The sequence below is a fragment of the Artemia sp. Qi Xiang Cuo genome, chromosome 11 (genome assembly GCF_049724085.1).
Source record: "Artemia sp. Qi Xiang Cuo chromosome 11, ASM4972408v1, whole genome shotgun sequence".
NCBI lineage: Eukaryota > Metazoa > Arthropoda > Branchiopoda > Anostraca > Artemiidae > Artemia > Artemia sp. Qi Xiang Cuo.
This window is the reverse complement of record NC_142804.1, coordinates 21,707,713-21,734,547: the sequence shown is the minus strand read 5'-3', so window position 1 is coordinate 21,734,547 and position 26,835 is coordinate 21,707,713. Positions and strand designations below refer to the sequence as shown.

Genomic DNA, 26,835 nt, shown 5'->3' with positions numbered 1-26,835 from the left:
AAACTTATTTTGTGAAAAAAGTTTTTTTTAATTAATAATAGATTAAAAAGCACAGTCTCTTAAAATAGTCTGTTCAAATAAATTGAGTATTACACAACGGGGATTGTGGTTATTCCTAACAAAACTGAAGTCAAATGTTGATAATTTGTCGTCAATCCATCAAGTACCTCCCTCCCATCAAAATCAAGACTATTTCATAATTGTGAATGTAGAAAATATTTTACTTTATTTAAGTTTAGTTTTACTTATATTAGAATTGTTATCATGTTACATTACAATATCGAAACAATAGTAAATAATAGTGCATAAACTGAACATTTCAATAAACACAACACAAAAAATGTAGTATTTTTACTTGGTTCTAGGCGCTATCCCCCACCCCTTGTGGAAAACATGCCCCAGAAATACATCCTAACTGAAAGGAAATTATTCCAAACAATTTACTTGCCACTGAAAATTCCCTCACACTCCCTTCCCCTGCAGAAAACTCCTCCGGGAAAAATGTCGGTATGTTTCCCAACAACAAATACTATCTGTAAGCAATGACCAAATTACAAAAATTAAAGCACTAGAACTTCTACAATGTGGTTCTCAGATTGTTTTAAAGCTTGGGAGGGAGAGAGATACCTCAAAGGTAGCATTTTAACGCAAAACAATCCTAAATATCATTGAACCATCAGATAAACACATAATTAGTTCTAAGGGAGAGACGAGGGGAGGATGGAGGTAGAAACTGATGTATGATATCTAGGGCCCTAACCAGGATTTTTGCTTGAGGGGGGAGGAAAATTTAAAAAACGTATCAAAAATGGGAAACTGATATCTACACCCTTTTGATTTTTGGGAACATTTCTGGTCTACGCTGTTACTATGAAAGTAAAGAGTAATATTAAACCCCAAAATGAGCAGAATTTATTCTTTATAAGAGGAGAACTGCCCCTTCCTTATTCACACTTCCACCTCATGGTCGCAAAAATTTTGGAGGGAGTTCATTACATCAGAAATTGAGAGTTCAAGTCAGATTTTTATAAATCGAAAGTGATTGGAAACCAACCAGCCGCGAGGGGGGGGGGTATTTTCCGAGGGAAAATTTTCCACGAGGGGTATTTTCCACAGGGGGTATTTTATGCAGGGAAATATTTCCAGGAGGGTATTTTCCGGGGGGGCGGGGGTAAGCACCGGCCACCTTTTTATTTATAACTCTCTGAATGGGAAATTTTATAAATAAGTGGCATTTGACAAGTTTTTTTTTGTGCTGTGAGTAAATCTTAGTTCTGTGGAGTTTCAAGCGAGGAATGCCTTTGGTCCTCTGCCCACTCTAAAACATCGAGTAATCTTTTTTAATTATGTACATTCCGAAAATTCACCATTCATTATGAATGCATCCCTCTTCTAAATTACGTCTACTTACGCGTGGTGGAAGTTTTATGTGAGGATCTACCGCCAGCACGTACTGTGGGCGGCTGCTTAAAAAAAGAAAAACAAAAAAAGTGGGAAAAATTGAATGGGATGGCTTAAATATATGTGTGATAATTATCTTATCAATAATTTTATTATTAGTTTTTCTTCAGACGGGCAGAGACTAATGCAAAGACATGATGGCTTAAGTATCAGTTCCTGCCTCGTGATTATGTTTTACAAAAATTACTCTTTATCTTCTAGAGGAATGATTACATGACTGCGCAACTTGTGGAAAATGTATTCATTCTTTGACCACTAGGATTCACATACTTCTCGAAAAGATCAGACGTCGCGTTCCTAAGAACAAGATTACCACTTCAACAATTTATTATTTACTGAATTGAGGCGAAATAATTTACTAAATCGAGTTTCATTTTGTTAGATCTTGCCAATAACAGGCCGTTAAAAAGCATGCAGGTTTTCTTAATATTCATAGATTCATTTTCCCTTCACCATTGAACAAACCTGAAACATGACATCCAGCTCATTAATTTGCGCAGAGGCCAAAACATTTACTGACTGGTGTCATGTCTAACTTTCATGACTTTTTTTTCAAGATTCAAGTGAATACCGAGATATCCCAATAGCTCGATGATCGTTCCTCAACGGCTATGCAGCTTCTCATATTCGCTGTTTCTCCCCTTTCATTTTCTCAACTTGTATTCAGATCTATCAAAGCAACGTGTCTGAATCTCTATGGAAGGGGAAGTGAAGCAATTCCACTGCTTTGGCAAATTACCTTCGTTGGTCAAAAAGTTCTACATATGTGAAAGTTGGTTCGCACAGTCGTATTCTAATATGGATCTGATCTGCAAGCCTAAAGAGATAGAAAAGATACACTTCCCAATCGACCGGAACCCAATGCCGTCTGTCCTATCCTGACAAAATTGCCAATCTTTTATCAGGGCCAAAAAAGTTGCCTTTCAACTTATACGATCAAGGCATTGAAGAATAGCAAGTGAGCCTGATGTCATTACGCGTCTCCTGTGGAGTCGATGGTACGGAACACAGTTTCAATTGTGGTGAATCTCTAAAAGGGAAAATAGCATCGAAGTAAATCTTGAACAGGCGACAAGATTCTCACAAAACTTTCTAGGTTTAACCAGTTTTACTGAAGCATAGATGCCAACCGTGCCTATCTTTTTTCTGCGTTTTTTGTCTTTATCGTATAGTCATTTACTAAAAGAGGGCAGCTACTCTTATCTGCGTGGTTGGTTGCAACTACGGTCGTTCCTATACTTTTTCTTCCCTGCTGTATTCCCCTAATTTAGTGACATTCAGAATATATTAGATTATTCGGCTCTGTCTCCAGTTCTGTGGACGAGGTTGTTTCTTTATCATCGCGGCTTGGCAGGTAACATCTTGTTTCAGGTCTGTCAGCGGTCAAAGAAAATGATCTAAAGCCGGTGATGGCTCTGTCTACATTGAGCCAGCTGAGAGCAATAATACTTTCTCGGGGCATAAGTCAATAATAAATAATAAATATCAATTATAATAATCATTATATCATTATTATATCAAATCATTATTATATCAAATATAATAAGTCTATAATAAATATCATTCAACCGTCAGATAAACACAGAATTAGTTCAAAGGGAGAGACGAGGGGAGGATGGAGGTATAAATTGATGTATGATCCCCAGGACCCTAACCAGGATTTTGCTTGAGGGGGGAGGTTTTTTTTTTGGGGGGGGGCGGTTAAAAAAGAAAATTTTAAAAAAGAGTCAAAAATGTGAAACTGATATCTACGCCCTTATGATTTTTGGGAATATTTCTGGTCTACGCTGTTACTATGAAAGTGAAGAGTAATATTAAACCCCAAAATGAGCAGAATTTATTCCTTATAAGAGGAGAACTGCCCCTCCTTATCCACACCTCCACCTCATGGTTGCCAAAATTTTGGAGGGTGCTCATTATATCAGAAATTGAGAGTTCAAGTCATATTTTTATAAGTCGAAAGTTATTGGAAACCAACCACCCGCGCGGGGGGGGGTATTTTCCGAGGGAGACGTTTCCAAGAGGGGTATTTTCCACAGGGGGTATTTTCCGCAAGGAAATATTTCCATGATGGTATTTTCGAGGGGGAGGGGGTAAGCGCCGGCCACCTTTTCATTTATAACTCTCTGAATGGAAATTTTTATAAATAAGTGGCATTTGACTAGTTTCTTGTGGTCTGAGTACAAGCTGGATTGAAAATATTTTTTTATTTATTTTTTTCTTTTTTTGGGCCAACTACTTTTTTCAAGTCAACTAATAGTACAATCAATTAATTATTCAATCAATCAATCCTCACTTTCTTTTTTTAAAACTGTAAATTTGTGGTCGGAACTCAGCCACAAATTGAATCTAAATAGTTAGATCTAATCTTCACATTCTCTGTCAAGTTTTGGGAATTTGGCGGAAATTCAGCTGCGGGGGTTCCCTGGAAACAGCGAAATTTTAGAATAAAAAAGTTTTGGAGCCTATCCTTCAGAGCTTCTTTTTAGATTCAACAGGAAGTAGAACTATCAATTCTGTCGTCGAGTGATAAATACGACATTCGAATTGCCACTCAGTGCGCTCTCCAATCTTATAGTAATTCTTGTCTGTCCAAATACTTTTTGGGGGTCTGGAGTGGTTTAATCTTTCGTATACTTTGCAGTAATTTCTAATATGTGATGGCATCGCAAAATAAATATTTGTATTCAAATTATAGTTTCATATTAGGAAGTAGATCTAATCATGATTTTGATTGAGAATAGCATAAACTTTTATTTACTTTTGCTGTCCATGAATAAGTTTCTTTTTCTGTTCCATTTAAAATTTAACAATACTAAAAATCTACAAAAATTAGGGGGAAAGAACTACGCATAAAATAGCTACAGAATGCACAGTTTCTGACGTATGCACAGTTGCTAAGTAAGGGGCATGTGCTGTTAGGGCACATTAGCACTACACATTAGTGATAAAACAAATCCATTTTTCCGAAATGGGTTAAGAGCAATAAAAACGTCAACAAAACGGCAGATATACGAATTGATATTCTCAATCCGCTTTTACATATGGCATATATCCATAAATATTAGTGCAAATATCAATATATGCTTTTATTATTAATATTAGTACTAATATTCCCTGTTGGTTTCAGATTCACTCGGACTTCGTTTTTTAAATCGTTGCGGTTTTACTTAATTTTATTTCATTCTTCTGTTCCTGAATTTGTGAATTTTCAGACTTCTACTTACTTTTTTTTTAGCGGAAAACGAAAAAATATCAGTCCAAATATCTGTCATTCTTTTTCTTTGTTTTTATTAGCTCACGGATACATGAAAAATCCTTGATTTTTTTGGCATGATTAACTAATTCCATTTACTATCTTAAAAACTATTTATTTAAGATAAAAATTATCAGAAACACATTATTTAGAATTAGACCAAAGCTAAAGACAGATTACATCAAGTTCGTCAATTCGGTCAGGATTATTCCAGCAAAATGTTACTCTCAACAACTCGCAAAAGCAAAATTTTTCACAGTTAAATCGTCAATGCATAAAATCACTAAGAATCATTGTATAATATTTCACTTAGATTTTCAGTGATTCATTTCTAATTTCTTACATAAACATTTAGTACTTTATTTGCAACATCTCCAAGAAAATAAGAATCTTTAATATCCTTGGGTTCGTTAATAAAATCAATTAATTCAACTAAAAAAATGGATACTTAAAATGTTATTAGTTAGAACACCAAAATAAATTTTCAAAGTTTATAGACTTGATATATTTTAAAGGAGCTCCCAAAGTTTGGGAGCTTCGGAGTTGGAAAGTTTGGGAGTTGGAAAGCAAAGTTTGGGAGTTGGAAGTTATTGAAATAGTGTTACACTTAACTCAATACTAGCATTTTTGAAAGATAAACAAGATTTATTAGTTATAACACAATATTAGTTATAGTGTGTTATGGGCAAGCTCCAAATTCTTAGGAATTTCAGTCAGGAGATAGAAAATCTTCCCCATTTTGTCCTGGATTGAGTGACAGTTGTACTGCCGCTGGGTTGAATGTCCCAGCGACAGCCATAATTTATGAAACAACCATTAAGCTTCAGACCAGCTCTGTCCGTCAAGATCAGGCTCCTACGAAGACGAACTACCCTCTGTTTACGAGCACCATCTTAATGGGTGGTTAACCGAATCGTTTCTTGACGACTTAGTACCATTCAGATCTGATTTTGGTGATGACGTTTTGAATAGCTTTTCTGATAAAATTTGCGCAAAATTTTAAATTACTACTTCAGGATAGTTTTACCACATGCCTGGTATCAGATTGTGCCGCCATGAGAGCGGAAATATGCCCAAAGCACCTATTTTCGAGAGAAGTGCATCGAATGCGCAATAAAAAAATTTATATCGAAAAATGCCCTTATTTGAAGAATTAAATACGCAAAACACCGCTGAAAGTGCCAAAATGGTACCATTTCTGCAACCTGGTAACACTGCTTCACGACTTAAACATTATGCAACGAGATTTTCAGTTTAGTGTTTTTTTTTATTTTATTTAAATAACCTATTTGAAAATATTAACATCATAGTGAAACGTTAAAAAAAATGATTCAATTTTTGCAACATGCTGAGTCACGAAACAGACATCTCATGCAAAATAGTTCACATAAAAAGTTTTACCGGATCAGAGACAACAAGGGACTGAAATATAACAAATTTGCAAAGTTGGAATTAGCGCTACAGATTCAGAGTTTGCAAATCCTGACAAATTTGTCATTCACAATATAAGAATATTTTTATTATTAACTATTATTCAGTTCATTACCTCGGTACAATTGAAGCAATAAGGTTACATAAATAAGTCCATTTACCAAGTCGGTGAACCCTGAAATTATTAAAGAATATAACTTGATAACACCGTGCTTCATTTACTTGCTAAGCGAAAATAAATTTATGAGTAAATTATGAATTTTCCGAAATTTTGTCATATTTTCAACGGAAAACCCCAAAAAAAAGGTTGACTTTAAGGATATTCATGAGAGAATATAAATCAGCTTTAATCTTTGGTATATCCTTTATAGATAGTATTGATCAGCGGAAACTACAATTTATTACTATCAAACTGAACCTCTTATCCTTGAGAAGATTCAAAATGTGTATTTTAAGCATAGAGTTTTGCAGTAGGCCTACTCTTGATCGATACGAGCTACTCGAAGCCAAATCGATTAACGCTGTTTCTTAGATTTTTAAGACATAAATGTTAGCCATTGAATTGAATCTTAACAAAATACAACCGCCTCTTTGTGGCCCAAGGGACACAAATGTTCAGGTCTGTACAACATTTCTCATAAATTTCAATGTTTAAATTTCAAGTGATCTTATTTCAAACTTTCATTTTCAATCCAGACTAAGATCTCAATTTAAAATGTATACAATTTAATATATATTTTTCGTACTCAATTTATAAATTTATAAATTTCAATTTCAAATTCATGTATGAAATATATATATATATATACATAAATTTTTTCATGTTTTTTTCCTGCCCATATTATGTTTTTTTATTCATGAATGGTTCCTGAGCACGTTTTTGTCCCAATATATGTTTCACTCACTCATTCTTCCAATTCTCAGCTCTTCTAATTATTCACCTATTTTTGTTTTTTATTTAGTGTATTTAACAGCATATCCTTGCATGTATTTATGCTTTTTTGGGGACATTTTCATTGGAAAAGGCATTCTTTTGGTATTTTTAATGGAAAAAATAACAAATTTGCCTCTTCTCCTAGATTTTGAACTATGCTTAATGTGTTTAGCAGTGAACCCTCGCAAGCACAGCACTTAGTACGCGGTTGATCATCCTTCTATTATAATTGTATAAGCACACAGTAGTACGCTGCCCTGATCATCTGACAGTCCATCACATCATCACACATAAAACAATATACGAAACTTCTTATCGGTCCCAAAAATAGTGGCAAGCGCCATGCCAGCTGGAATTGCCAGTCTTGGCTTTCATATTTTCACTCGTGTTAACACAATTCAGCGATTTCTCATGAATGCCTTATGAAAGCGCAGCACATACAGCCTTTTCACTGTTTGATATCAAAACTGTGCCTTTACATTCGCTGAATTTCGACAAGTTTCAGGGTCCCGCTAGTCAGAAACCACATGAAAATCCTTTGTGCAATCAATGTGCTTCCTTGCCAATTGAGGGTGCGCTTGCCATGATAATTATAAGATAAAACGAGGCCTAAGAGCCACTCACCATTCTTGGAGTGCGGCCTTAAAATCACCTTTAAAGGTGTTAAGGCCGACACTCAATGATAAAATTTTTTAGTGTTTGATACGTCCTCAATCAAACTCTATTGACAAAAGAAACTTAATGTGAAACCTTTGACCCACAAAATATGCTGACAAGAAATGAAGAAAAGATGTATATGCCATATTCTTATTCTTTTTTGAAGAAACACCAAGAAAAACCTATTTTTTGGTATTTACTGAAATCCAGAATTAGTCCTAAAATATCTAGATATAGCCTGAATAAGAAGATCTATGCAACAAACTTTACTACCTATTAATTTGCCGTGAAGCAAAAAAAATTGTAAAAAAAATAATTGTAAAAAAAATAGTGAAAAAAAGTAAAAAAAACAATTGTTAGTAGTGAAAAATACAAGTAGTAGATTGAAAAGTAGATAGATAGATACTAGTAAAGTAGATAGAAAAGTAGACAGTAATAGTAAAGCAGGTAGCAATAGAAATTATACTAGTAAAGTAGTAAAGTAGATAGTAATTGTAATTATACCCATAAAGTGGTAAAGTAGATAGCAATAATATAGAAAATAGTAATAGTAATTATACTAGTTAAGTAGTAAAGTAGACAGTAATAATAATTATACCAGTAAAGTAGTAAAGTAGATAGTAATAGTAAAATAGGCAGTAATAGTAATTATACCAGTAAAGTAAATAGTAATAGTAATTATACTAGTAAAGTAATAAAGTAGAGAGTAATAGTAAAGTAGATAGTAATAGTAAATAGATAGTACGATAGAAATTTATAGAGAGTTTTGTCCTTAAATTCGCTGCACTCCGAACAAAGTATTTACAACTTTCATAATTTTTAGGATAGCGGAAATTGGGTTTTAGGAGTTTTTCTGTTGGGACAGTTTTCATTCGAGGATTTAAACAAAGAAAATTAAATAGAAAGAATAAAAAATATAGCTTCATTTTTGTGAATCTGTCTCTATAAAACATCTTTCTGTTTGTTTTCAAACATTTTCTGTTTTTCTCCCAGTAAATCCTTTCTTACGAAATCCTTCCACCATTTTCGGGGATAACCGGCCTTTTGTTTGGCCCTAGATAGCTGGTAAAAAAGGACGATATTAGGTAATCTGTCATCCGTCATCCACAGAACGTATCCTAGAAACCGGGTTAGGACTACATCGTTCGTAGAACCCGCTGTTTGAAATACGGTCAGTCAGACGAGTACCCAAAACAATCTGTAGACTAGTCCTACAAAAAACATCTAATCAATCCTTCTCAGTCTTTGGGAGCACCCATGTTTCAGAACTAAACTTGACCACTGTCATCACTGTAGTTTCCAATATTTTGATCTTGGTTTGCAGACTTATCTTCTTATTCTTGCAAACCTATTCTTCCAAAAATTAATTTTCCATCGGTTATATTTTATATACGTGCGCTTATCTGCTATTGGATTCGTATTATCATGTTAAAGCAGGATTATTACACAAAACAATCTTGCAAGTATTCAAGCCCTTTATTTTTCCTAAGTATTTTTTTTATTCATTTTATTCTGGAATTTATTATTAATATTAGCCGTGCAGTCTTCTAAGTGCTGAATAACAACCTATATCCAGTACCTTTAATTCCTTTTTTTTTTCAAATTAATTTAATTTAAAAAATGATATATTTATAAACCAAACAATAAATAACTAAATTTTTTTACACTGATTTTTGTAAACTAGTTTTACCAAAAAAAAAAAAAAAAAAGATTTCGAGAAAAAAGGATATTTCAAATGAGGAAAAAAAGACAAAAAACATTAAACATACAAATACTTCGGTTACTAACAAACGCCTTTTCTCAAAAGGAAAAGAGCAAGAAAAACATTGAAAAAAAATTCAACTAAATACTTTAACCAATACCTTTCCTCAACAAAAACGAAAATATAAAATATAACTTCCAATTAAATATTGGGTGATAAAAAGGCGGAATTAATACTAATTTTGAGTCTTTCTTGTGAAAATTTTTTGAAAAATATTGGTAGTAGCTCTGACGTATTTTTCAGCGACAACAATCTGGAAGATCAATCTTAGGGTGTGATGAAAATTAGCATATGAATAATGCAGAAATCTGTTCCGGAAGGAGTTTTAAATTTTTACACGGATGGAGGGGTGGGGGGGGGGAGGTAAGAAAAGTAAACTATGTACAAAGAATACCAGTAAAGTTGTGCTTGGGTCGGATTCCTATGGGGAGAATCTTCCTTGGGGAGGGAAATTTATGGGGGGGGGGAGTGAACAATCCAGGCGAAATGTTACACTGGGGGGATTTGACAGAATTACTATACGAAATTCTTTTCAATTGTCGTACATCCTCTTTGCCAAAATTTCATGTGGAGATGCTCCGAGGGAATTATTCGGGGTTTTCCCCCAGTGTTTTGATTACCGGGAAATAATTTCCACGGAAGGGGGCATTTCTAGAGTGATCGAGAAAACGATTAGAGATTAAAGTCTTATTCAAATGAAATAATGCTAAGCAGAATTTTTCAGGCTGAATCGTCCGCAAGCAATCTTACGGGGAGAATATTAGAATAAAGGAAAACCGTCAAAATCACGCACCTGACGATTTAAAATAAGAAATAAAAGAAACAAATCAAAAGCTGAGAGAATCGCTTTAAATAAAAGAGCTGATGGTGTGTCAACCAAGATTAAATTCAAATTTTTTGGTCCAACTGTCGGAAAGGTTCTAATTTTAAGAATGACGGCCGGAAACTTATTTATAGTGCCAGGGTTATTTAACTCTTTTTCAACGATTGGAAAAGATGTTGGAAAACAATCTTGATGCATTAAAGGGTCGAAGAAGGTGAAAACTTGAATAGACCAAATTTGTTGAGACTTCTAACCTGTTTTTGAATATCTCATCCAGTTGAGCATAATTTCTGGAGCTCTGTATCAACGAGTAGCAACGTAACCAGTCACATCAGTTTCTGCAGGTCGTGCTAAACCGAAGTCTAATATTTTCAACTCACAATCTTAATGGACAGCTATATTTGAGGGTTTGACATCCTACAAAAAATAAATTTTTATGACAAATGTTCTGCACGTTGCAACACTAGAAAAAAAAATTGTAAAAAAAAGAGCGAAAAATCCACAATAAAAAAAATATATGAAAAAGGAGCTATCAAGGCACAAAGCAGTAATAAATAGGATACATAATTTGGATTGATTTGACGTCAGGTAGGGAATCTTTCTCGAAAGTATTTTCGGGGCTTTCCTCAGAAAAATTCAGTCGGCAACAAAATTTAGCGAGTAAGACAGCAGAAGAATTACCCTTATTTTACACTCAACCTTTAAATTTTAAATATAATCTCATTATCGATAAAATAGACAGTGTTGTTCGGAAATCTCTCGAGAGTTCAGCATTGATCTTTAATTTCCCCAGAATTATCTATAATTGTCACACAACCCCCTCTTTTTTGGACTTTTTTAACAAACTTAGACCTTATTCTCTGAAAAACAGCCCAATATTCAAGCCAGTTTAAGAAGCATAATATTTTCTTTTAACTTAACTTAGTAGGACTTAATTTTCCACTCTTTTGGAAAAAAAAGTTATTTTACACGGTTAAAGTAACATTTTGAGTATAAATACAACAAACACCATCTCTATTATTACAATAGTACTTACAGATTGGGTGTATTTTAACTCGTTCATCAACTCTTTGTCATAAAAAATTCAAAAGACAGGAGTAGAGGCATGAAGGATATTAACTTAAGAGTACAGAAGTACAAAAGATACGCAATATAACAAAAAAAATTTCACCTTCGGCTGGCTTCCTTAGTGTGACAGAATATTCCTGTTCTTTATACTTTTTTACAAATAGGGCAGAAGAAAAAAATTAATAAATTTGTTTCCTTTTGATTTGAAGTTCAGATTTTCTTCGGTCTGTTCATGTTTGCTCACTTATTGATTACTGCGTTTTACCTAAATGGTCAATGATTACTGCGTATATATATATATATATATATATATATATATATATATATATATATATATATATATATATATATATATATATATATATATATATATATATATATATATATATATATATATATATATATATATATATATATATATATATATATATATATATATATATATATATATATATATATATAATTTTTTTCACTACCTAACCTAAAACACATAAGAAAGTTTAATCAAGTGTCATCTCCAGCACTTCATCGCTTTTGATGTTTGCCTTGGCGTTATCACCTAATTATTTTTGTGGTGTTTTATCATCGAATTCTGCGTACCATTCTTATGATACAAGGAATTCCGCGGACCATGTTCAAGAAAGACGACACACTGCTAAGTCTAGTTTGGTATTATGGCATGTGGGTGTTTTGGTATGGAATAGTTCCGAAAAGCACTAGGATGGCTGAGAGTGTGTCTTCTTTTAAAAATAAGATAAAGAATTTCTTAATGAATAAGGATGTGTGAGGGGGGGGGGGGCTGTATTCTGTCTTCTATCTTCTGTAAGTATTGGTTCGCGGTTCCGATTGGGTTTATTTTTTATTTATTCATATGATTGAATTTTTCTTTTTTCTTTTTTTTTCAATATATATGTAGTAAGTGAGTATAATATTGAGTCCTGCCACAAACAAATCTGTATAGATTTTCAAGTGTTGCGTCTGTTTGATATGATTTTTTTTTAGTGAATATTGGTCTTTAATAAAAATAAATTTTTCTCTCTCTTCTTCTTGAAGCCAGTGACAGCTTTCGGTATGTTAACAGTTGATAAAGTTTTATCTTCGTTTTTCAACCAGTAGTTGACTCGAACAAGCGAGACTAGTGTGACATTCTCGAGACTATTTCGGATGCTGGATTTGATTTATTTCAGGGGACTAGAAAAACCCTCAGTTGGTACATTGCTTAAAGGCAAAGAGAAGATCAGTGATATGCGCTTCCGCAATTCTGGATACTTGATTTCGCCACTGCGAGTCTCCAGACTAGCTATCTTTATCCAGTACTGCTCAACTGACAGGTCTTCAACTTGGGTATCTCCCAAATGAAGCTCAGTGACATGGGTCATTGACTGTGACCTCCATTCAACGTCCATTTTCTTGAGGCAACACTTTTCTCTTAGAACAGGAAATCTCACAAATAGTGGCCTTAGAGATTTTGGTCTTAAATTTCATGCATTCCTTGGTTCCACCAAAGCGTCTTGGAAGGGTTTTGGATGTGCTTGATTAGGACTATATAGTATTTTCAACAAGACTGGTAAAAGAGATGAATCTTATCAGTTGGCCCTTGAGCATCTACGAGTCCTTGCATTGAATTGGTTTCAGCTATTCGCATATATGTCTGGTTTAAAGGCAGGTATTCACTTGAAAGGTAAGGATGCAGTACGGTAAACAAAGTAACACTGCGAATATAGTCCAGTTTTGTGAAGTTAGACGCAACATCATTCACAAGTTTGCTGACACTTGCCTTTAGGGAGTGAGGAACTGGAAGCTCAGATTGTAAAACTTTGTTGAATTCGTTGGAGAGGCCAAGGGAGTAGTCCATGAATTCATGGCATAGTCAACTTGATTTGTACTGTCTACAAGATAAGGTGATGCTTTGCAGGTGGGTAGTCAAACGATATTTCTATGAAATACCTAGTAAAAGCACCCGGATGCTCAATAAAACTCTTTATGCAAGTCAATGCGGGGAACAACCAACACGTTCATCCTGATGCAAGAAATGAGGGTGATTTTGATTGAAAGAACTCCGGAAATTCAGCATACTTATATTTAATAAGACGCACCAGCCAGACTTAAAATAGCGACGTCTCTTGGTTATTTTTATTTTGGCAAAGCGTTTCCTCTTCTGTAAGAGAGTGGATTACTCACATAGCTGTATTACTTAAGTAGCTATAAATAAATAGCCACTATTTTTGCTGCTTTTCTTATTATCCCGCACACTCTTGTAATAAAATAAAGTGGTAACATTTACTTTCAATCTAGATATTCTATAAACATATTGCCAAGGTTATTAACTTAATCGTGACAATTTCACTTTTATTTTATTATTCATCATGTAAAACAATAGCTACTGTATCTACGACTTTGGCTCTAAGCACACATTCTGCAATTTGAAGTACTAGACCTAGAGTACTAATACTAGACCGACCAATTTTTTTCTACAAAACTTGTGAAAAATTTCTTTACAGGCTTTGCATCTATTTTTTTACGAGTTGATCAAACATTTAATTTGATATTCAAACCGGGTCCTCCCCACCCCCCTGCTTGGAAACGGCCCTGAAAACAAGGTACGATTCACCTCCTTCATAATAACAAAAAAAAAGTTCAAAATTCTAGATTATAACGTTTATAAGTTAAAAACAAATATTTTCCCTTAAAAACTCACTGATTGCATCATGCAGAAACGCACAAATGAGACAGGTTGAATAGTTCATCCATGATCGTTCTTCTGGCAAAAAAAAAAAAAATACCACCTTTTTTAGACAGAAGCTTGAAACCTCTATAGTAGGGTTCTCTGATATACTGAATCTGATGGTTTGATTTACATTAAGATCACTTGACTGTTTGTGGGTATTCTCCCCACCCCCTTCATGTAAACTAAGCAAATTTTCTCAGGCTCATAGATTTTGATGGGCAAAATTAAACTTAATGAATTTTATGTATTTGAAACCAGCATAAAAAGCCAATTCCTTTGGTTTAATAATTGCAATAAAATTTTCTTTTTTTATAACTTTGGTTTCTATTGGTTAGACTCGCTCCTTACTTATAGTTCGTTACCACGATTGGTTTGATTGAATACTGCTAGCTCTAAGCAATCGTCGTTATCCAGTAGAAATTGAAAAAGCCTGACAAGCTTAAACTATCCTTGATTTTAATTTATCAAAATTTTGAATTTTACTAAAAGTCTTTTGAAATTTCTTTGGATCCCAACGGAAGTTCTTGGAAATTGTTGTTGGAAGCACATTCGTCTATTTTTAATCTCTGTTTAGGATTAAAAAACCACACAGACTTGGTTGGTGTAGGCCAATTTTAAAAATGCACAAAAAAAAGACCTGTTGCGCCATTTGGTAAAAGCTGATAGTTTATTTTCAGCCTGCTGTAAAAAAAAGTAAAAAAAGATTGAGGGTGTTAGAGGAAGTTGGCTGTTTTGTTATTTATTTTTTCCATAGAGACAAACTTAAATTTGCAGTCTTATGATTTTCTATACTATTTACTTTCAATCAGTTGGCAAAATGATAAGAATGCTCCACAGACATATTAAACAGCCACAAATAGACAAAAGTTTCTTAGGGGTGTATCGACCATCAATAATCTGTTGGTAGAACTAATGCCACCTGTTTTGTACGGGAAAATTAAGGATAAGGCATAATTCATTTTCAGTTTTTCAAGGGTCTCGAAAGGGGGCATTTCGTGTAAAGATTAGAGTTTCCGATAGAAAAATAGAGTACGCTTAGCCCTGAAGTTGACGCTATTTTGAACAATAGCGTAAAATCTCTACGTGAAAGAAACTGCATATCTGGAAAACAACATAATTTTTTAGCGTAACCAGAATTGTTCAGGTGAACATACAACAAAGTTCCAGCTCCCAATAAACTTGAAATAATTGAACATTTTGAGAGGTCCAATTTTTTATTTTTTTTTACCAATTTTTGACGTAAGAACCACCAAACGTTCCAGAATGGTCTTGCTGCCTTTAAAAACAGAGAAATTTCTTTTAATGTTACATAACAAAGTTCAATTTTCTTTTTCAAACTCACATTTGGCCGCGATTTTAAAATGCACAAGTTTTTCTGCAGTTCCAAGTAAGTGTATGACCGTAGAAGCATAGGCGTCACCAGAAAGAAAATTTGGAGAGGGGGGGGGGCAATGGATTTTACTGACTGGCTGGTCAATTTTACAGACTGATTTGGATGATATTTTCATTAAAATAAGTTATTTTTTTTACTGATTGAGACTGATCTTCTGCCGCTGATTTTATGTCATTTATTTTCATAATCCCATTTATCTAGTAGAAACCAAAAAAAGGCAGTAAAATGGCGACACTTCACAACACTGATTAATTGATTCAGTTTTTTCACCAGCTGGCGGTCCCTTTATATGAATATGAATACATAATTATGTTATATCAGGTGGTTGGAAATATTTGGTATATTGTTATGGGTCTCGAGATCAGCAGACGGTAGTGGAGATCAGCCCACTTAATTTTAAATAAGATTTGACTTTTTTCTTGCATTATACTCATTATACATTATCTTGCATTATACTTATAAAATATGCTTTATTTTTCAAGTAAACTAAGAATTAGTTGTCTCTATATATTTCCATGAAACTAGACTTTAGCAAGTTAGATTGATTTTGGAAAGCTTTTTATTTTTCCTTGGAACACTTCTTTAGTTCATTTTTTCCCAAGAAAACTCCATTTGTGGATTTTTTTTTATTAACAAGATTCAAAATCCGCCACAAGAAATCTGAAGCCGATTACCTTTGACCTATTATATATTCATACCTCAGAATATTTTACTACTTTGAGGGGGCCGGCATTAATAGATAACTTAGCTAAAAATAGATTTTCAGCCCAAAAAGTCTATTCATAATGCAGTTCTAGGCTTTAATTTCCTAGAGGGGTACCCACATCCACACCGAATTAGTACTTACATCTAGTTTTTCAGGGCTTGACATAGAAACACTGGTGAAACTTTGCGCATGAATTCTGACCTGTAATACCAACCAAAAGAAAAATAGTTATAAATCCTATTGCTCGGGTACAACTGGAACCAAAACGACGCAAGGTTATTTGGCCTCAGTTGAAGTCAATTCCTTCATTTTTGTTGTACTTAATTGGCTATTTAAATATGATAGCTGCAGCATTTTACTATTCCTACACTTTAAGTCTATTCGTAGGTTTCCTCTTGTTATGACAGTTATAATTCCAGTTTGTGATAAATTTATCTAATCCCTATGCTGCAGATTATTGCTGAAAATACAGTTTCTTGGTATAAGATTTAGATTCTGAGATATTTTTGTATGATATTTGGTATCAAAACCAAGGAAATCGTAAAACATTAACCAATTTGAGGGAAGGTTTTTCGTTGAAAAAAAAAAAAAAAAAACACATTGGGCAACAAAATAATTTGTTATATTTTAAAAAACGAAGATTGTAAGCTATTTTTGGTTAATTTTAAAGTATTAAAATATCAATTTTAAGGCTGTATTAGGTGTAGGTACCTCTGGTATCTAAGTACGTATGTGTCTGACTGTGTCAATGGTAAAAAAAAAACAAAAAAAAACAATCAGCCGAATGTACACATGGTGCAGCTGTTGTTTCTTTTTTTTCTATTACAATTTTTTTTCTGTAACAAAAATTTGGAATAAGGTTTCTTCTTGTTTCTTTTTTGCCATATCAATGCTGAAAATGAATGTATTATGGCTGACACTGTAGCTGATTTACCGTACCTAGCTAATGCTACCCTATTGAAGATACCTACTATTAAAATTGTTCCAGATTAAATACTCCGAATTATTTGTCAATTGACTTACATACAAAAACAAATTTTGGAAAGACAAACCGTCCAAGTTTTATATTATTAAGCTATTCAGCTTTAATCAGATATCAATAAAATTCTTTTTTATTATTAAAAAGATGACGTCATTTTCCTTGTTATTCAAGGTGGGAAGCTGTAACTGAATGCTGTGAGGTCTACCACGATGCCAGTTCGAATTGTTCACTCTTCTTTCTGACCTCATCCCATTTTGAAGGGCCTATGAATAGTTTTTGAAATTTCCATAAATTTGCTATTGCAATAAACTTTTACCATCAAAATTAATCGAAATCATAGTTACCATTCCACAATCAGCCTCTAATGGCAATTTTTTTTTCACTTGAAAGTTTCCTTCAAAAAGTACTTTTTAATTATTTTTTTTGCCATGGACCGTGGTTCGTTCTTTACAAGGTTATAGCTATCGTTGCAGCCACTGGCGGATCTGGAAGAACCGCAATTACTTCTTTACTTCTTGCACCCTTATCCCTTGTTTTATTTCTGTTTTTCACTCTCTTTTTTTAAATAAGTTTGTCAATTATTATAGGTACCCTTCTCACATTGCCCCCCCCCCGAGATTTTGCTTATTGACGTCTTTGTCACATTGCCCTCCCCCAAGATTTTGCTCTAGAATTTGATGGGTCAGATGCCATGTTAAGGGGCATCACACAACAACAGCCAAGAAAACCAACAAAGTATATACATTACAGTTTATAGGTGATAAAAGGGCAGTTTAGCTTTAAATCAATTTTATTCATAATCTTTTGACATATTAAAATATGCAACTAAAGGGATCAAAATACAAAATGACGTCAAAATTACATAGCTCAGATAAAATTTTCAACGTCCATAACATTTCCGGAGAAAATCAGAAATACAACCACAGATAACAAATAATACGAGGATGAAATGAATAAACAAGAAACTCTAAAGATGAACACAAATAAAACTGCAACAGTAACCCACTATTATTTGTCAACTTCAGAAAATCTCTCATTATTAATTTTGCTTTTATCCAATTTTCTTAATTCGCACTAACATCTAACATATACGTCGACAAAGTTATTTCCATTTACTCTTTTCGTCAGCAGATGTAACCATTAATTACTTGTTGGACGCCAATAAACCGCCACCGGAAAAAAAAGTCTGTGATGGATTAACGATACTAATTGACTACTCAGGTCTTTAAGTCGGGCCCCGCAGCGTTCTGCTGAAGCCGAGTTTGAATTCTGGGTTCTGTGTTAACAAGCTGAGAATACCGCTGTGCCACCACAAGGACTCATAGAAATGTTCAACTAATGAAAGTAAAAAATATGAACATTCAAAAGTACCATACTGGTGTAAATTTACATGTCCGGTACTCTTTGCTTGCGCTCAGTTCATGCTCCGTGCAGAACAATCTCACATATGATGTGAGTTTAAACATTTTGAAAATCATGTCTCTAAAGTAATAAATTCGTGTCTGCATTAGATGACAAACGAAAAATTTTAAAAATAAATTTATAGCGGAAAAACACATTAAAAAAGGAGACAAAGTTTTAATTATTGGTAGTAAGTAAATAAAAAAAAATCAATTAACTACCCTTCACTTTTCTATAGAAATAGAAACATACTTATACAGATACAAGAGAAGAGATAACATAATACGAAACAGAGAAGATAAAACTAAAAGAGGGAAGGGATTAAGGTAAACAAAACACGCAAATAATTCAAAAACAGAGGTAAAAAATAAATCTTTTCTCAGTCCTGTAGTGGAGCAGTGGGTTTGACCTTGATAATACGGGGCCCAAAGATCGAACCTTTCTGTAGCAACACAATGCAGGGCCGACGCAGGGATCTTAGTAGTCAAGAAGCGTCGTTTATCCGATTGCTTACTTGATCTTCCCTTAGAAGTTAATAGATATATCGTGAAATCTAAAATTGATGTGAGGAGTGAGAGAAAAAAACTTGTTGGGCATAATCCAGATTCACAAATGAAAAACAAACACCAGAGTATAAATTGGGTTACGACTAGGTATGTTTCAGGTAAGTTTGAAATATTTGTGATTTTGAATTGTATACAAATGATTTTTTTCCTTCTCCTTTCAAATTTGGATTTGTGAACATTCTGCAGTATGTAGTTTAAATGCCCACTCATATGATCTCAAAATGCACAAATAGTGCGTTCGAAGATACCAGGATTATCATGCTGGCCACATATGGGCTATCTAGCAATATATGACAAGCCTGATTACTTATTCAGGAGTTTCATGCGACATAAATGAAGCCAGAAACTAAAAGGATTATTACTGGAAACGTTCTGGATAAGTTGTCGGATGAGCTACACCTGCTAAACCCGAGAAAACGCAGGACAAGCGAGCAAAAAACACGTGATATGACAACGAAATTTGATCTTTTTGAAAAAAGAAAACAACTATGAAATTATATAAAGAATAGGATGGGACTATAAATGTGAAATTGTGCACACCTTAAGGATTTTGTAAGGACGCTATGTTTACTATGGAGTAATGTGATTAATATTGATATTTGCCAACTCGTCTGCAACGCTTCAGTTAACTAGTCGTCAGTTATTGTTTACAAATTATATCTGGAGAAGTCAGTATTAAGTCAATAAGGCAAGCTCGAATGCACTACAAATAGCGTATAATTTGACGTCACTTTCAACACAATAAACGCAAGCACTTGACTAAATGCTGAATAGCCTAATCAATCCAACACCCACTAAAAACTGAATAAACCGGTTACATTTGCAAATTTGGACAAAATTATACAATGACTGAAATACCATTCAATATCACAGATAAAGAACTTACTAAAACAATCATGATCATTCAAAATAATCCAAATAATTCCTTATACCACACTGCATTTGCAGTTACAATCGAAACGAAAATATAGTAATCTCATGTAGAGTTTTTCAAGACAGTGCAAAATTTGACAGCAAACAGTAATTTTCAGTCCTAAAAAAATTTATCCATTCTTATTACATCTTCGTTACAATTTTTAAAGTAAAAAGTAAACATGTGAACTGTATGATTGCAAGTTTAATAAAATAAAAGGTTTAATTACTTTACTTAATAATTCATTTTAAATTATACAACAATTAACGTGAATATGTAATGATAAAAGGTCATAAACTTCAAACATACCCAACTATTGTTCTTCCAGGTTTGTTTTTCAAAATTTTTATTAGAATGTTATGTCTGTTTTGGGAATTCTAGTTCTAACTATTCAAAATTATGAGAACTGTAAGTTCTCGTACTAAGACAATAAAAATAAAATCCTCGCATTAGATCTTAAGTGATAGATAAACAATTCTACTCGGCAACCTTTTCTTATTGATTGAAAAGATCATGATTCTATTTCCAGAAGTTCTTCTCGAGCTAGTAAGACTAAAAAATTAAGACAGGTCAACTCCCCTTCCATCTTCCACCAGAGGATTTTGAGAATAATATGTGGTAACATTGACATTTACGGATACAAATTTACTCCATTTAAATCAAAATACACGTCTCCTCAGGTAACACTCCCTTTCTTAAAAGTCTGACCTGTGTGCAATAATCACAATAAAAACATTTTTTTTTTTTTTAATTGCAAGATTTAACCAGTAAAACCTCAGAGTAAATTCATTATAAAAAATATTCATCTTTTTCAATCTTAAGAAGGGAGTCTTAATGGCCATGCAACAGTTTTGCATGGAAACAGCTTCTTTCAGTGGATTACGATTATCAAGGAGGCACACTTGTGCCTCTATAAAGAGGCGACCCACCACAATGTTAAGTGATTTCAGGTCCTAGAGGTCGCAGAGAGACGGCGGCAATCGCATTTTGTAGCTCAAGCTCAAACTAAGAAACATGAAAAATTTCATCCTCCTCCGACTTTATCTTCATGGGGTAAACTGGGCCGGAAGTTTCGACCCTCCCACCACAGCCCCCCTTTTATGTTGTCCGATTAGGCTGAAATTTAGAAGTTAAACTTTACTAGGGCCCGGGAGGTTACCCTCGAAATTTCAGTTCAATCCGATCACTCCTTCCCTGTTTTCAAAAAACCAAATATAGCCACTTAAAATTCATTTCTTTTTTTTCTTAGTCACGCCTACAGGCCACAGTTGGCAACAGATCCGGGTGAATGAGGACTCATTCAAAGCAGAATTTGACCTGTTAGGGCCTTTTGATATTTTCAGACCGAAAAAATTATCCCCCGAATTTACATTTACGAAAAACCTCGTTTTCCAATAATAGCCCATGTTAAATTTTCCCACCACAACCCCCCTTTAACGTTGTCTGATCGGTTTTAAATTTAGAAGATTAGTTTTCCTAAGGCCTGGGAGCTTATCCTCAAAATTTCAGGTCAATCTGATCAATCCTTCCCTGTTTTCCAAAAACCAAATATCAAGTTTTGCTTGCGTTAAAAATAGATTCCCCTTACTAAAAAACAATTACAATTGTGACTCTTTAGTGCATTGGTCGAGACTCCTGACTGTCAGGCGGAAAACCCGGGTTCGATTCACCGTTAGAGAAAATTTTTTATATACTGAATTTAAATTTAAAAAAAGAAACTCAGTTTCTTTTTTAAATTATTTGAAAAAAATTACAATGTTGTAAAACATTGAATTTAATTTGAATTTAAATTTAAATTGAATTTAAATTCTGAATTTAATAATTCTGAATAATTCTGAATTTAAATTGAGTTACAATGTTGACCCTTAAAACACCCTGTCGAGAAGGAAACGAATAATACACAATCATCTAACAGTTAGTCAAGCAATAATAAGTAATAAACTGTACAAAAACGTGCAGAAATTATTTGACAAAAACAACGTTTTCTAAAGAGTTAAAGAGGCTGAGTTACAAGGTCGAACCTTAAAACGTACAGGTATTAGGAGGCACAGTTGGGAGGCTGCCGCCCCCCAAACCCCTCGCGTTCGCAGCCTTTAAATAAAAAAAAAGTGTTTTAAACTGAAAGTAATGAGAGACAATAAAACTTAAAAAGAAAAGAAATTATTCCGTATATGAAAAGGGCTGTGCCCACCTCAACGCCTCGCTCTTGACGCTAAAGTTTTTACTGTTTAAAAAAAAGAGTTGTGAGAAAGTCAAACAAAAAGACACGAGGCAGAACCTTTTGCATCAACACAGAATGCTATGTTAAACTAGTTTTTAGTATAAAATATATGTCAGGCGTCACTGTTATCGTGAACGGGTGAAGTGTCTGGTGGAACAACAAAATAGGTCAAGATAATAATTATTGGTTGCTATGAATGAAATGGAAACTTCCGTAGTAGATTTTTTCCAGAAAAGAGAAAGATTGGAGTTACTAAAATAAGCGAATAGCGTAAACCTTTTTCCAACAATTAGGACAAATAAACGATTGTTTGACTGATTTTCTTTGATAAGCATTATAATTTTACAGTAAAAACTGAGAGTCACAGACATTTAAAGTCAGATAGATTTTACAGTGGATAATTATTTCCATAATCTTTCAGTGACTACTGAAATATTTCGGCCATTGCACAAAAAAGACTCAAACATCGATGCATTGACAAATTTTGGTTATAAGCTGTGCTGCATTGTCCCTACAGGACAAAAATGAGTCTGATTTATTATAATACTAAACCCTCCGCTTGACTTGATTTTTTATAAAAAGGAGAATTTCTCCATATTCGTCCATTACCGGGGTTTAATCCAAATGTGGCAAAAAAGTTTGACTGTCTTAGACCTATAATCTCGCCTATAATATAATTTGAGTAATAGAGAGATAGGGTGAAAACCAAGACAAAAACGTTAAGAATCTGAGCAATTTACAACGCCACTATTCTTGTTCTGCTTCGGTGACAGTAGGAGGCACAAAATTTATCACTTCTTTATACACTGAATCTGAAAGGAGAAGAAAAAACATTAAAGCTGTTTCCTACTGTCATTCCGTAACGTAAACTACTTAGTATAAAGCAGCTTTCACACTGCTTTGCTATTCTTTAAATTAACTCGTTAAGTTGTGTTGCGGTAAGCATAACCTATTCACTTAAGCCAGTCCTTTCACACTAGGCTAGTTTGAAACTCGATAATACCACCATAACCATCGTCAAAAAGCATAACAGCCGTGATAAGCAAAAAAAAAACGAAAACAATATAGATCCTTCAGAGCCATTACTGGGGCATAGGACGTCAGGTCCAGGACCCAGTTTCTGGGTCCTTTTTTATAGAATAAAGTAGCAAGCTTGTCACCCAGCACTAAGGTAGCGGAGATCTATTCCTGGGTCTCGTATTTCTGAGCAGACAATCAATTCATTGTGCTACCACAGGGTTTAAGCAAACTATTCAAAAATAAAAAATCTTGAATAGACATGGACACTAAAGCTCTGAGTAGTAAGTCATATAAAGGTTTCAGTAGTGATTGCGTAATATGCCTTACCAGGGGCCAGTGACCTATTACAATGAACGATACTTACCTTACCAGACGGGTTTTCTATTGTGACATTCATTTTTTTTGTGTCAAACGGCTAGAGAAAGCTGGTGGTTACTCCATATGATAACTTGATTAGTCGTTTTTAAAAAACTTGGCAAGCTATAATGTACATTCTTAGCAGTTTGTAGGCATTACGAGATAGTCAGATAGCTAAATTAAGGGCCTATAAATCTTTTTGTACCTACAATTTGTTTAGAATGAAGTGTTTTTTATAGGAGATATCAAGATTCTTAGCAGTTCGTAGCCATTGCGAGATAGTCAGATACCTAAATTAAGGGCCTATAAATCCTTTTGTACCTACAAATTGTTTAGAATGAATTGTTTTTTATAGCAGATATCAAGATTCTTAGCAGTTTGTAGGCAATACGAGATAGCCAGACCCCTAAATTAAGGGCCTATTAATCTTTTTGTATTTACAATTTGTTTAGAATTAAGTGTTTTTTATAGCAGATATCAAGATTCTTAGCAGTTCGTAGCCATTACGAGATAGTCAGATACCTAAATTAATGCCCTATAAATATTTTTGTACCTACAATTTGTTTAGAATTAAGTGTTTTTTATAGCAGATATCAAGATTCTTAGCAGTTCGTAGCCATTTCGAGATAGTCAGATACCTAATTTAAGGGCCTATAAATCCTTTTCTACCTACATTTTGTTTAGAATGAACTGTTGTCTATAGCAGATATCAAGATTCTTAGCAGTTCTTAGCTATTATGAGATAGTCAGACCCCTAAATTAAGGGCCTATTAATATATCTTTTTTTACAATTTGTTTAGAATGAAATGTTTTTTTTATAGCAGATATGAAGATTATTAGCAGTTCGTAGCAATTAGGAGATAGTCAGATACCTAAATGAAGAGCCTATAAATCTTTTTCTACCTACAATTTGTTTAGAATGAAGTGTTTTTTATAGCAGATATCAAGATTCTTAGCAGTTCGTAGCCATTACGAGATAGTCAGATACCTAAATTAAGGGCCTATAAATATTTTTGTACCTACAATTTGTTTAGAATGAAGTGTTTTTTATAGCAGATATCAAGATTCTTAGCAGTTCGTAGCCATTGCGAGATAGTCAGATACCTAAATTAAGGGCCTATAAATCTTTTTGTTCGTACAATTTATTTAGAATGAAGTGTTTTTATAGCAGATATCAAGATTCTTAGCAGTTCGTAGCCATTACGAGATAGTCAGATACCTAAATTAAGGGCCTATAAATATTTTTGTACCTACAATTTGTTTAGAATGAAGTGTTTTTTATAGAAGATATCAAAATTCTTAGCAGTTTGTAGCCATTGCGAGATAGTCAGATACCTAAATTAAAGGGCCTATAAATATTTTTGTTCGTACAATTTATTAAGAATGAAGTGTTTTTAATAGCAGATATCATGATTCTTAACACTTAATAGGCATTACGAGATAGTCAGATACCTAAATTAAGTTCCTTTAAATCATTTTCTACCTACAATTTGTTTAGAATGAAGTGTTTTTATAGCAGATATCAAGATTCTTAGCAGTTCTTAGCTATTATGAGATAGCCAGACCCCTAAACTAAGGGCCTATTAATCTTTTTGTATTAACAATTTGTTTAGAATGAAGGGTTTTTTCTAGCAGATATCAAGATTCTTAGCAGTTCGTAGCCATTACGAGATAATCAGATACCTAAATTAAGGGCCTATAAATATTTTTGTACCTACAATATGTTTAGAATGAAGTGTTTTGTATATCATATATCAAGATTATTAGCAGTTCTTAGCCATTACGAGATAGTCAGATACCTAAATTAAGGGCCTATAAATATTTTTGTTCGTACAATTTGTTTAGAATTAAGTGTTTTCTATAGCAGATATCAAGATTCTTATCAGTTCGTAGACATTACGAGATACTCAGATAGCTAAATTAAGGGCCTATAAATCCTTTTGTACCTACAAATTGTTTAGAATGAAGTGGTTTTTATAGCACATATCAAGATTCTTAGCAGTTCTTAGTCATTACGCGATAGTCAGATACCTAAATTCAGGGCCTATAAATATTTTTGTATTTACAATTTGCTTAGAATGAAGTGTTTTTTATAGCAGATATCAAGATTCTTATCAGTTTGTAGCCATTGGGGATGGGGCGATGACAGAGTGGATGTCTTAGATGTGGATATCTTAGACTACTGATATTGCTGTAGGCCTACTGTGGTACGAATTTCTTGTGAAAACCCCATATGAATTAGTTGAAAATAAAGTATTAACAAGAAATGTCTGAAAAGTATTTTTTTTTGGGGGGGTAGGGACGATGACAGAGTGGATGTCTTAGACTTGTTATAGTGCTGTACTCTGGCATGAACTGCTTTCGAAAACCCGGATGAATTAGTTGAAAATAAAGTTTTAACAAGAAATGTCTGAAAAGTATTTTTTTTGTGGGGAATCTGAGCTAATTAGGGTTTTTGACCGTAAACTCTAGTTTTTTTTTGCAAGAAAATTATGGAAAATACAATTCTCTGGTTCAAATGTGAAACTTAAGTCCATTTTTGGATCGAAAAATTAAACGATTTCCGTAAAATCTGAGCTAATAAGGGTTTTTGACCGTAAACTATAGTTTTTTGCAAGAAAATTATGGGAAATACAATTCTCTGGTTCATAGGTGAAACTTAAGTCCAATTTTGGTTCGAAAAATAAATCTATTTCTGTAAAATCTGAGCTAATAATGGTTTTTGACTGTAAACTCTAGTTTGTTGAAAGAAAATTATGGAAAATACAATTCTCTGGTTCAAATTTGAAACTTTAGTCCTTTTTTGGATTGAAAAATAAAACTATATCCGTAAAATCTGAACTAATAATTCAATATTTTTTACATAAAAACAAACTTTTTTTTTTTAACTTCGAAATTTTTCAACTTTATTTATTTTTTCTTTTTGTATCTATCTTAAAATGTCAAAGTATTCTTACGGTTCTAACAATTGTGCTCTATGATTGGTCAGAGACACGATGTGGCTTTCCCACAGATATTCTATGACCGCTTATGGTTACTACCTAGTCTACTGCATTGTATTAAATCAGTATTTTTTACACAGTGGAATGATAAACACATAAGTCATATCTTTTAAAAAAGAAAGTGAAGATGGAACATTTTAATAGAGTGTGTTCA

The 26,835-nt window shown here is 33.5% G+C and overlaps 2 protein-coding genes across 4 annotated transcripts in view; both read right to left on the bottom strand.

Moving 5' to 3' along the window:
* The window catches only part of LOC148946754 (ubiquitin carboxyl-terminal hydrolase 10-A-like), a 560,345-nt gene that overhangs the window by 63,845 nt on the left and 469,665 nt on the right, over positions 1-26,835 (bottom strand). The window lies entirely within an intron of this gene.
* The window catches only part of LOC148946757 (uncharacterized), a 117,926-nt gene continuing 113,348 nt past the window's right edge, over positions 22,258-26,835 (bottom strand). Inside the window, exon 3 of the mRNA XM_089096588.1 lies at positions 22,258-23,114. Within this exon, the coding sequence (XP_088952714.1) occupies positions 23,050-23,114 (65 nt within the window). The 3' untranslated portion in view covers positions 22,258-23,049. The remainder of the gene's footprint in view (positions 23,115-26,835) is intronic.